Source organism: Pan paniscus, chromosome 3, assembly GCF_029289425.2.
Source record: "Pan paniscus chromosome 3, NHGRI_mPanPan1-v2.0_pri, whole genome shotgun sequence".
Taxonomy (NCBI): Eukaryota; Metazoa; Chordata; class Mammalia; order Primates; family Hominidae; genus Pan; species Pan paniscus.
In genome coordinates, this window is record NC_073252.2 from 101,187,603 (window position 1) to 101,199,861 (window position 12,259).

Below are 12,259 nucleotides of genomic sequence, written 5' to 3' on the forward strand. Positions count from 1 at the left end.
ACCAACCAATTTAGAGAGTTTGTATAGGGATTGGGATAGGTAGGTTACCAGAAATGTGAGAAAGAACTTCTGTGGTTATTACAGTAAAAGGAATATTAGAACTGGAAAGTTAAGAGGACATAGCCTCTGCTATCCTTTAAGAATTTAAATCCAGATCCAGAAAACTTGTGTATATTTTCATAGCAAAATACTGAGTCAACAAGAGAGACTACCTCACCAAGAAACCATTAACATTATATAGAAGAGCGGTGATTCAGGACTACTAAACATTTATTGAATGTGTAAGGTATTAAAAACATTTACAATTTTGTTAATAAAATGATGTTTTATATTAATGTATGTATTATGCTTTGGAATATGCTAAGTCATGTAGATAACTTTACATTTCTTTCAATAACTTTATTCTTTACAAAATATACAAATAAATAAAACAATTCAACTTTTAAAAGTATTACCATATGCAAGAAGAAGGTATTGCTATCACCATTCTAAATTACCACAATGCATTCATTTCCTGTTCCCTTATCTTTCAACTCTAGCGGCAAAGTAAAGACTGAATTGAAATTAAGCTGCACTACAACATCATTACCAGGGATAGACACATAAACAAAGTCATTTCCAAATAAGGAATGCTGGATCTCCAGAGAAGTGACAAAGAGGAGTCTACTGAGTTTTGCACTCAGGCACATCTTTTCCTGAGGAGGCGTGCCAAGGACCTGGCTGAGAATCCACACTCTCTGCTCCTGCATTTTGCACCTCTGAGAAAGAAAATGAAAACAACATTCATCCTATTACAAAAATACACAAAAACCAAGCACAGCTGGAAGTGGAAAGGAGGTTAAGACAGGAGAGATGTGAAGAATGAAAAATGGCAACGTGATTCACCGTGTTTGGTCATGAAGATGGTGTATTTCACCTCAGAGTTGGAGAAGTTTACTCCCCATTTTGTCCTAAAATGAACTATTAGACAAACCATAGTTAAACTGAGAGGTAATAAAGTTTTATTTGGAATTCTTCAATTTGAAATTCAAAGTGAATCAAACACGGGCTGATTGAGTTTTCTTTCGTCCTGTTTTTCAAAATAAATGGTGTGCTAAACAAATAGTATTTTAGAGAATATTTAATCATCTTTGGAAAGCTTTCTGTGAGCCTTTAAAAAGGACTTTAGCTGCATCTATTTGCTTATAAACAATATTTATTTTACAATTATTATATTTATAAAAGTAAATCTACCATAACTGGTCTTGGAAATTACCTTAGTTTAAGGTAATTTAGATTACCTTTTATAATTAAAAGTAAAAACTCACATTTATTTTTTTAAAGACTGGTATTAATTCAAGCTGGGACTATCTCATTTAATTCTGAATTGGTCAGTTTTTGATGTATGTATTCTTCTAGGCTACTCTTTTATTTATCTAAAAACAGTACCAGAGAGATCCACATATTAAAAAAGGACTCAAACATTTTTATTTGCAGTTTGATGAATTCACATTATGCATATGCCTCTGGCACTAGCAGACAAATCAAAAGGTGATTACAGCTGGGTGTGGTAGCTAGCATGCACCTGTAGTCCTTGATGCTTAGGAGGATTGCTTGAGCCTAGGAGTTCAAGGCCAGTTCGGGCAACATAGTGAGAGAGTTCCATGCAAGTGTTAGCTAGCCAATAGAAGGTCCTTAAATGTTTGTTAAATACTATTTAATGAAGAGAATATTTCAAACATGTTTTTATTCCAAATGTTTCTGTGCCTACCTATCTCCCTAAGAACACTTTTAGACTGTCAACTTGATCTAATTTTGATGTAGTTGATGAGAATGGATAGATTTTTTCTTAATCACAAAGTAGAGGTTTATAAACTCTGGCAAATAGTTCTCAAGGTTTTAAATGATTTGGCAACTGCCTTTCTTACTGTACAATTTTGTTGCTTTAGATTTCTACAGTTGCATAACAGGGTACCTCTGGTAGGGTAGGCAGACACACTGTCACAAAGGGCTGTGCACAGTAGATGCTATGTGGTGAGAAAGGCTACAAGAAATGCCGTGTTACCGTTTCTCCTGCAAGTCCCCCCACTTCTGTGGACAACCTCCATGCAGAGCTGGGGGTGATCCTTGATACCTCCCCACTCCTTTGTTCAATCAGGTGCCTGGTGTTGCTGATTTTACTCCAAAATCTCTCCCGTCGGTCTACTTCTCTCCTTCTCTACTCCAAGTCCACACTACCATCATGTCTTGTTTAGACAACAGTCTAACTCCTGCTCCTATTATTTGCTGGTCACCTTAGAGACGAGGTGATGTTTTCAAAATGTATAACTCATGTTCTCCTGCCATTGCTTAAGATCTTTCAAAGGCTTCCTCTACACAATAAATGAAACAATTCCTTTATATAATTTATAAAAGTCCAGCATTTCTGGCTCTTATTTCTCTCTTTGGCCTCACTGACTTCACCCACACAAGCTTGTACTCACTGTGCTCTGACCACACCATATTTCTTTCAACTCTTCCCCTGGTCATGTTCCCACCTACCCTAACGCTGTTGCTGTTCCATCTGCCTGAGATGTTTTTCCCTCTGCTCTTTATTAAGACAACTCATGTTAACCTTTTAGATCTGATCTCAGTTTCCTTCCTCAATACTCCTCAAATACTTATTATATTTCTCACAGTCTTTTGTACTTGCACTGCTAGAATTTCACTTTTTTTTTTTAAATCACTTGATTACTGTCTGTATCTTCCATGAGAATTAAGCTCTATGAAGGCAGGGATCATGTCTGGTTTTGCTTATCAATGTGCCACCAGGATCTAATCCTTAACACATAGTAGGGGCTCAAAACAATTTTGTTGACTGAATAAATGAATAAGTAAATGATTCGTCTATTATCTGGCTTGGGTAAAGTAAATATAATGCTATTGGATATTCTGGTCCATTGAATTGATAAGACTTTTCAGTAAAAGTTGCTTTTTAGGGTAGTATCTTCATGTCCTTGAGAAAGTTGCTTGTCTCTCTTTGGACGAAACTAAGGGCTTAAAGGGTAGACTAAAGACTTCACTTGGGGTAAAAGTGAATTGCACTTCACTGTGTGGGGTGCCTTGGAGAAATCAACTTTCTTACAGAGTCAGCAAATGAAGCCTGTCATTGTAGCTTACTCGACTAAATCATCTCTTATCTAAACTTGCCCTTTGGGATCACATATTAATGATAAGTTCCAACTGTTACCCTCTGATTTCCAAGTAACCAGTATATTTACTTACCTGGACAAAGGCCTAAACTTGAGTTATCAAAATAGCGAACTGGATGAGGTGATGGTAAAGATTTTGATCGGCTATCAAAAAACCAAGATTTTGGTGATTCCTTTGGCACAGGATCTTGTAAATTCCGTTCCTTGCATTGAGAGGGTGTAATTTGTTTCTTTTTAGAAGCTGTTCCAGTCACTTTAGGAGACTTTGGAGAATTCTCACAAGTTACTTGTTTGTGAGCCTCTCTTTTAAGGGTTCTTTCCTTCCAAGTTTTGACCTCATTGGAAAGATGCTGATTATTGCTTAAATGTGGGGGAAGAAAAGAGAGACTGTAAGACTTCTTGATTCTTAAGATGTATTCACATTTATATTTAAAAATTAAAAATAAATTGTGATGAAATATATATAACATAAAATGTACATTTTATCACATTTACATTTTAATTTCAACCTCATGCTTCCTGTTTTGACTATTTTCAAAGTTCAGAAAACAAAATGGATCTATATAAATTGAATAATATAGTAAGTTTCCATGATCATGGAGTCTTGAAAAGAAAGCTCTAAGTACAACATTAGGTTTTCAAATGAATCAATGATATAATCCAGGGTGGCTTATCTATTGATGCTTTGCCACAATAATTTGATAAATTAGTCTCCTGGATAGATGAATCTTTGATGTACCTTTCTTACTGTAAAATAAATATTACACTGTGCTTTTCTAGTTACAATGCTGCTTCTTACAGGAGATGCCACCAGCATTTATCCAGTTCCTCCGGAGAGAAACCTGGGAAGCAATCCTAGAGACCTCACTCTCTTTTATTTTAAGTCATCCAAGTCTCTTGATACAATCTCATCCTATCTATCAAATTCACTTCCTTGTTTTTATCCCTACTGGGGCCAAGCTAGTCCATGCTAAAATTACTTTTTGTCTGAACTACCATAAACACATTCTAAAATTTGATCCCTCTATAATGCTCTAGCAGCCAAAGATGCTATATGATCTCATCAGGTCACTAGCTTAAAACCCTCCAGTGCAGGTAATCCTGCCATTACATTTAGGATACCACTCCATATTCTTCAAAATGAACTATAAGGGCCCATGTAATCTGAATCTAGTTACCTCTGGCACCTTGTCTTGCACTTTACTCTGTCTCATTCTCTACATTCTGGCTACACTGGATGTCTTTCAGTCCCACCAATTAGTTATTCTTCTTAACTCAGAGCCTGTGAACATGTTCCCCTGGCCTGGAAAACTTATACTTCTTCCCTCATCTAGCCTAATTCCTACTCATTTTTCATATCTATTCTGATATAGGCATACCTTGGAGATATTGCAGGTTTGTTTCCAGATCACTGAAATGAAGTGAATCGCGGAAATCTTTTGGGTTCCCAGTGTGTATAGTAGAAAGATAAGTGCAATAAAACGAGGTATGCCTGTTTGTTGGCTTCCTGATCAACCAACCCTCCACCCCTAACACCTAGATAACGCTGGATCTCTCTCTTTCATAATATAACCCTTTTATAATGTCCTTTTTGTTTTTGTTTCTTTTTTAATAGCACTCATGGCAGAGTTAGTTATTTGTAAAATTATTTAACACTTTTTTTTCTACTGTATCATAGTAGAGTGCTTGGGGAAAAGATTCTACTCTTCCACGTGGTAGAAGCCGAATAATTTGTTAGATCTGTTTATAAAGTAAAAAGCCTACAATAATGGACGTAAGGAGTTCCTCTCTAAGTAAAGCCTCACTGGCTTGGGTATATGGACTTGTGGTGTATTTCAGCTGCCCCCTCAAAGGTCTTTGTTTCTTTCCTGTTTCTTGCCTTGGTTAAGAATTGGTCAGTTGATAGACAGCAAACACTGGAATAGTGCTACCATATTCTCATTTTTTAAAAAAGATACTTATTACGTGAGCTCTAAAAATTACTTTCCCCATAATGACTGAAGTGTTACCACCTGCAAAAAATACGTGCATATACCATGTCCCTACATATATGTAATAGCCGTAAGCATAATATCCGTATCATGTAAGCAGATCTTACCTTAACAATTCATTCTTTTGTTTTATTAGCTGTTCATTTTGCTGCTTTAACTTAGAAATTTCCTTTTCTAGCCTTATATGTTCACTTTTCAAAATAAGAGCTTTTGTGTTTTGTACAATGCCACTGCCACCTCCACAAGTTAAGGGTTTATTTGAAGGCTGAGGATCAGTATGTTCTGATATCACTGTGGGAGGAAAATATACAAATAGGTGATAATTTTAATTGTCTCCAAAGTTCAAAATAAAGGAAATACTACTAAGTACAATAAGCCATTATAGAGACCCAAACAGCTCAAGTCTTATTTCCCTGGAAGTCACCCTTGACTTCTGCCTTCTACCTTACTCCCTCTGCTTATTTGACCAACCATTAATTCTATGCCTCTAGAATCCCCCTCAACCAATTCCACTAACATATCCTGATCCTGATCACCAAGATCTTTCACCCTGACTGCAGCAATAGCAATCCTCTCCACTTACTGCTGTCCTTTATTGATCTATATTTTCTACATCAGTTTTCCCCTGGAGGGCTTGTTAAAACACACTGCGTGTGTGGCGGGGAGGTGAGGTAGGGTGGGAGGGCCACCCCGTCATTCAGTGCATTATATATATTCAATACATATTATTAACTAAATATATGTTATGATAATATTAAAGCACATATTAAATATTCTACACTATGTGTGTAAAGAGACTGTGTTTTTTAAATTGTAGGCAAAGTTGCATAAAAATGTGAGATAGTTATGAAGTGGATTAATCCATTAGGTCACTGGGAATTCACAAAAGAGGGATAGTGTGTGTGTGGGGGGTGATTCTTGATGTCTATTTTATTTTGAATTCCTCTACACCATGTACCTGAAACTCATCTACAAATCAAGAATAAATATCCTCAACCTTCTGAAACAAAGAATCCTCACTTCTATTTTTACCCCTTTAAGTTTTCTCGGTAGGTGCTGTGGTTATCCTGTAACAGACACTAGGGAAGTTTAAGCTACAACAGGTACTAGGTAACACCTTAACACCTTTAGCACCATCTTTTTTTTTGGAAACAAGTGGACAATAATACAAGCGAATATCATCTTATGTTTTGCTTAGTATTTGGAATTTTCAATGTGTTTTTACCCACAACTTTTGGTTTGATCTTTATGTACGTGTGTGTGCATGTGCATGTATATAAATAAGTGTATATGTATATACACTTTTTAAAAAAAGATACTTATTACATGAGCTCTAAAAATTACTTTCCCCATGACTGAAGTGTTACTACCTGCAAAAAATATGTGCATATACCATGTCCATATATATGTGTGAGCATAAATATATATGTGTGCACATGCATATATATGTGTATACACTTATATGTATCCTGTAACATATAATATACAGAATTCTATATATTCTGTAAATATATAAGTATTATATATAATATATATTACATATTGAAAATTCCAAATACTAAGCAAAACATAAGATATTTGCTTGTACTATGTACTTATAAGTGTATATATATACACTTATATGTAAGTATATATAAGTAAGTATATACACATATATACATGTGCACGCACAAATATACACTTACATATATATGTATATACTTATATACTTATACATACATATACTTATATATACATATCTATACATATATACTTATATATACTAAGTATACTTATGTATACATGTATATATACACATATATACATATATATACACTTATAAGTATATATGTGTATGTATGTATATACTTATAAATGTATACATACTTATAAGTATATATAAGTCTATATATATACTTGTAAGTATATATAAGTCTGTATATATACTTGTAAGTATATATAAGTGGATATATACTTATAAGTATATATAAGTCTGTATATATACTTGTAAGTATATATAAGTGGATATATACTTATAAGTATATATAAGTCTGTATATATACTTGTAAGTATATATAAGTGTATATATATACTTATAAGTATATATAAATGTATATATATACTTATAAGTATATAAGTATACATAAGTGTATATATACACTTATAAGTATATAAGTGTATATATATACTTATAAGTATATAAGTGTATATATATACTTATAAGTGTATATATATACTTAATAAGTATATAAGTGCATATATATACTTATAAGTATATAAGTGTATATATATACTTATAAGTATATAAGTGTATATATATACTTATAAGTATATAAGTGTATATATAAGTGTATATATATACTTATAAGTATATAAGTGTATATATACTTATAAGTATATAAGTGTATATATACACTTATAAGTATATAAGTGTATATATACACTTATAAGTATATAAGTGTATATATACACTTATAAGTATATAAGTGTATATATACACTTATAAGTATATAAGTGTATATATACACTTATATGTATATAAGTGTATATATACACTTATATGTATATAAGTGTATATATACACTTATAAGTATATAAGTGTATATATACACTTATAAGTATATAAGTGTATATATACACTTATAAGTATATAAGTGTATATATACACTTATAAGTATATAAGTGTATATATACACTTATAAGTATATAAGTGTATATATACACTTATAAGTATATAAGTGTATATATATACTTATAAGTATATAAGTGTATATATATACTTATAAGTATATATAAGTGTATATATATATATAAGTAAATATTAGAAAATCCTTCACAGCAGTTCTGTTTATTCTCCTGTAAAAAAGTATGTATGAGTATATAAGTACATATACTCATATATATACTTCTATAGACTTATAAGTATAATACTTCTAAGTATATAAGTATTTACTATATATACTTATATATTACTTATATATATTACTTATATATAATATATAACATATATTACTTATATATTATACTTATATATAATATATAATATATTATACTTATATATAATATATAATATATTATACTTATATATAATATATAATATATTATACTTATATATAATATATAATATATTATACTTATATATAATATATAATATATTATACTTATATATAATATATAATATATTATACTTATATATAATATATAATATATAATATATAACTTATATATAATATATAAGTAATATATATTTTATATTACTTATATATTACTCATGTAAGTAATAAAGAAGTAATAGATATATTACTTATATATTATATACTTATACTATATATACTTATATATTGTGTATACTTATGTATGTTTAATAAGTGTATATATACTTATAGTAAGTATATATATAAGCATACATATATGCTTATAAATTAGAAGGTCAGGTGCTAACCCCACGATTTCATATAGCCATTGAGATCTGCACCTTAGTTCAGTACTTGTTCTACTGCGCAAAGCTATCTCAAGTACTGTTCAAGCATTCTTTCTTTTCAAATGGAACATGACAGACAGAATATGAATAAAGGTAGTTTGAGGAATGCATGTATATTGAGAAATTTGACCAACAGATCTAAAAAGTATCTCAGATAAATTTCAAAGACCTTTGCAAGTAAATATTAACTTGGTATTTTTAGTTTCAAGAACAAACAGAATAGTATTTATTTTTACTGTACACCAATTATAACTTATTAGATGCATACAATTAAAATCTACGAAGACATGTGTTTCGTTTTATTGGGAAGCATAATTCCATGTTGATATAGTATAAGTCATTCCTTTATTGCCTGAAGGTATCTTCACTAATAGGTAAAGATTTGACAATACAAAAGCAGAGTTCGTATTTTTCAAGAATCTATAATGGATAAGCATCTAAGATTACAACAAACGAAGATGTCACAAGATATCTGGAAATATGGTTCCAATAAATTCATTTAAAAATAGATTAGTGGCCAACTTCTGTTTACTCTCGACTGTCACATACTACATAATATTAGTCTTCAAAGTCTGTTGTGTGTTGAGAAGTAAAATTTAATCTGAAAATATCTGCATTTTCTACTTACCTGAGGTATCTTGGGCCTGTTGACTTCTTCTGAGATTTTCTCTCAATAGCCTTATAACTTCCTTTTGATATTCTACAGTGGCTTTTGTAGCACTGATTCTAACAAAAACAATAAAAATATGTAAAAAGCTCAGCAACTGATTTTTTACAGGAGAATAAACAGAACTGCTGTGAAGGATTTTCTAACACATCACATTGACATAATGTCTGTAAGTGGCAGTAGATAAGCCCTCGTGATACCTCTCTGGTGCCATGTCCCTTATGGCATTAATGCCATCAAACTAGAAGCATTCTGCTTGGGTGCAGCGGCAGTCCGATTTTCTTATATTGAGAAACCCCAGTTCTTTTAAAGCTTCTGGAGGCCGAATTCATTGTATATTGAACAAAATTATAATTACCTAATTATTTTTTACCATGGGGTCCTAGAAATATTTGAAGGTATAAGGAGCATGAAAGAGAAAGTGCAGCTTTATTTCTGTATGGTCAGGAAAGCAAACCCTGACTGCAGCTCTGGTCTAAGGTGCTACAAAGGTCAAATTCTGATCACTGTTCTCCAGTAGAAAGAGACATTTTATGAGTTGTTAGTTTACGCATTAATCAGTAACGATAAATTATAAGACTTTCTGCCTTTCTTAATGACTATGAATTATCTGTATCTGCTGACCCTATTCTTTACTTTCTTTTTCTTTTTTTTTTTTGAGACGAAGTCTTGGTCTTGTCCCCCAGGCTGGAGTGCAATGGCGCTATCTCAGCTCACTGCAACCTCTGCCTCCTGAGCTCAAGCGATTCTCCTGCCTCAGCCTCCTGAGTAGCTGGGATTACAGGCACCTGCCACCACGTCTGGCTAATTTTTGTACTTTTAGTAGAGACGGGGTTTCACCATGTTGGCCAGACTGGTCTCAAACTCCTGACCTCAGGTGATCTGCCTGCCTCAGCCTCCCAAAGTGCTGGGATCACAGGCGTGAGCCACCGTGCCCGGCCCTGCTGACCCTATTCTACAAGTAAAATTGTTTTTATAATTAAGAATCTAAAAGATCTATGTTTCACTGAAACCAATAGACTGCTTAGAGAGCATGAAAATTCCAATGCTACTTCCTGGGCAAAATAAGAGATCATTAAATATTTATTCAAGATTTATATAGGAAGAATGAAAAGTGTTAAAAGCCAGGAAGCATCCTAACAAATCCTCTAAATAAACCTTTCCTTATTGATTATGAATGCGAGGACCAGAGAGAATAAACAGTGTAAGGTGATGCATTAGTAAGTGAGAACATATTTCTTTCTTTTTTTTTTTTTTGAGATGGAGTCTCACTCTGTCGCCCAGGCTGGAGTGCAGTGGTGCGATCTCGGCTTACTGCAAGCTCCGCCTCCCGGGTTCACACCATTCTCCTACCTCAGCCTCCCAAGTAGCTGGGACTACAGGCGCCTGCCACCATGCCGGCTAATTTTTTTGGTATTTTTAGTAGAGGCGGGGTTTCACCGTGTTAGCCAGGATGGTCTCTATCTCCTGACCTCGTGATTTGCCCGCGTAGCCCTCCCAAAGTGCTGGGATTGAGAATGTATTTCTACTTCAGTTTCCTAGACTCTCTTTAATGTTCTTTTCATTATGCTATACCACAAAGAATTTAGGCATGCTGTTATGTATAATGCTACCTATAAATAAATCAATAAAAAGAGGATTTGCTCTTGGGCCCTAGGGAACTATAAACTAAAAGGAAATATAATCTTCACACAGAAACACAGTAAGGCCAACAAATGAAATTAAGAGAACCAACAGAAACCTTAGTAAAACTAAATACACACACACACACACACACACACACTCTTAATGTTCACTTTCAGGCATACAAAAGCCACTTAAAATTGTTTATATTCTGTATGACTAAGAAGTGTTCAAAGACACAGCGTGTTAATTGATCAGAATTGTGTTTAGTTTTAAAAACTTTGCATATGTAATGAGACCAGTATATTTAAAATCTATGGATGTGTACATTTTTAAAAAAAGAGCAGTAACAATATTTTCATAAATTATATCTTAAAAAGTTAACTAATGAAAAGTATATGTAGTTTAGGAAGAAAATTTAAGCTATTAAAATCACATTAAATTAAGACGAATACGTACTCCTTTTCAAATTCTTTGGCATTTTTCATTTTCTCTAGGTCTATTTTCACAAGCTTCGTTTTGAGATCTTCAATTTCTTCTTTATATGGCTTAGCTCCTAAAGCAACTTTGTCCTAAATTTTTTTTAGAGAAAATAAAAATAATTATTAGAGGAGCTTCAGTTTCTCCAGTTGTAAAGAATGGTTAGCTGTCTTTGCTCTAAAAAGGACATTTTAAAATAGCAAACAATTCCAAATATATGAAAAAGCATCAATTTTAACTGAATAACTAGATATTGATATGAAGTCTATTTGAAGCTAATATGCAATTAGAAACATGATTTTTTATTTGGGGCTATCATAATATGCAATTAGAAACATGATTTTTATTTCTTAAAATAAATATTTTTTTTCTAATTGAAAATACCTACAAAATGAAAAAAGTTGGAAATAATGAAAAGGGTGGAAAAAGGTAAATCAGAAAATGAAACAAAAAGATGTTGGAGCAGTGATGTAAACATCAAACTAGAACTAAATTTAAGCCACAAAACAAAGCATTACTAAGTATATTTTGTACTGAAACATAGTTCCATCCAGTGATTCAAAACACTATATTTTACAGCAGCAGTTTTAGGTTTCCAGAAAAATGGAATGGAAAATACTGGGAGTTCCTACATACCCAGTGTCCCCTATTCCTTTTTCCCCATATTAACATCATGCATTAGTATGCTACATTTGTTATAAGTGATGAATATTGATACATTATTATTAAAATCTATAATTTCCATGACAGTTTATTTGTATTGTACATTCTGTGGGTTTTGACAAATGTAAAATGGCACATGTCCATCATTACAGTATCATACAGAATAGTTTCACTGTCCTAAAAAACCCCCCGCTTTGCCTATTCA

General features: G+C 32.5%; 1 protein-coding gene across 6 annotated transcripts in view; it reads right to left on the reverse strand.

Moving 5' to 3' along the window:
* Window positions 1-253: 253 nt before the first annotated feature.
* The window catches only part of CENPE (centromere protein E), a 94,018-nt gene continuing 82,012 nt past the window's right edge, over window positions 254-12,259 (reverse strand). For all 6 annotated transcript variants that reach the window (XM_003829965.5, XM_055111680.2, XM_063603852.1 and 3 more), the window contains 5 exons: window positions 11,371-11,483; window positions 9,250-9,347; window positions 5,269-5,452; window positions 3,244-3,530; window positions 254-758 (listed from right to left, as the gene is read on the reverse strand). In XM_003829965.5, coding sequence (XP_003830013.4) covers window positions 664-758; window positions 3,244-3,530; window positions 5,269-5,452; window positions 9,250-9,347; window positions 11,371-11,483 — 777 coding nt within the window. In that variant the 3' untranslated portion in view covers window positions 254-663. The remainder of the gene's footprint in view (window positions 759-3,243; window positions 3,531-5,268; window positions 5,453-9,249; window positions 9,348-11,370; window positions 11,484-12,259) is intronic.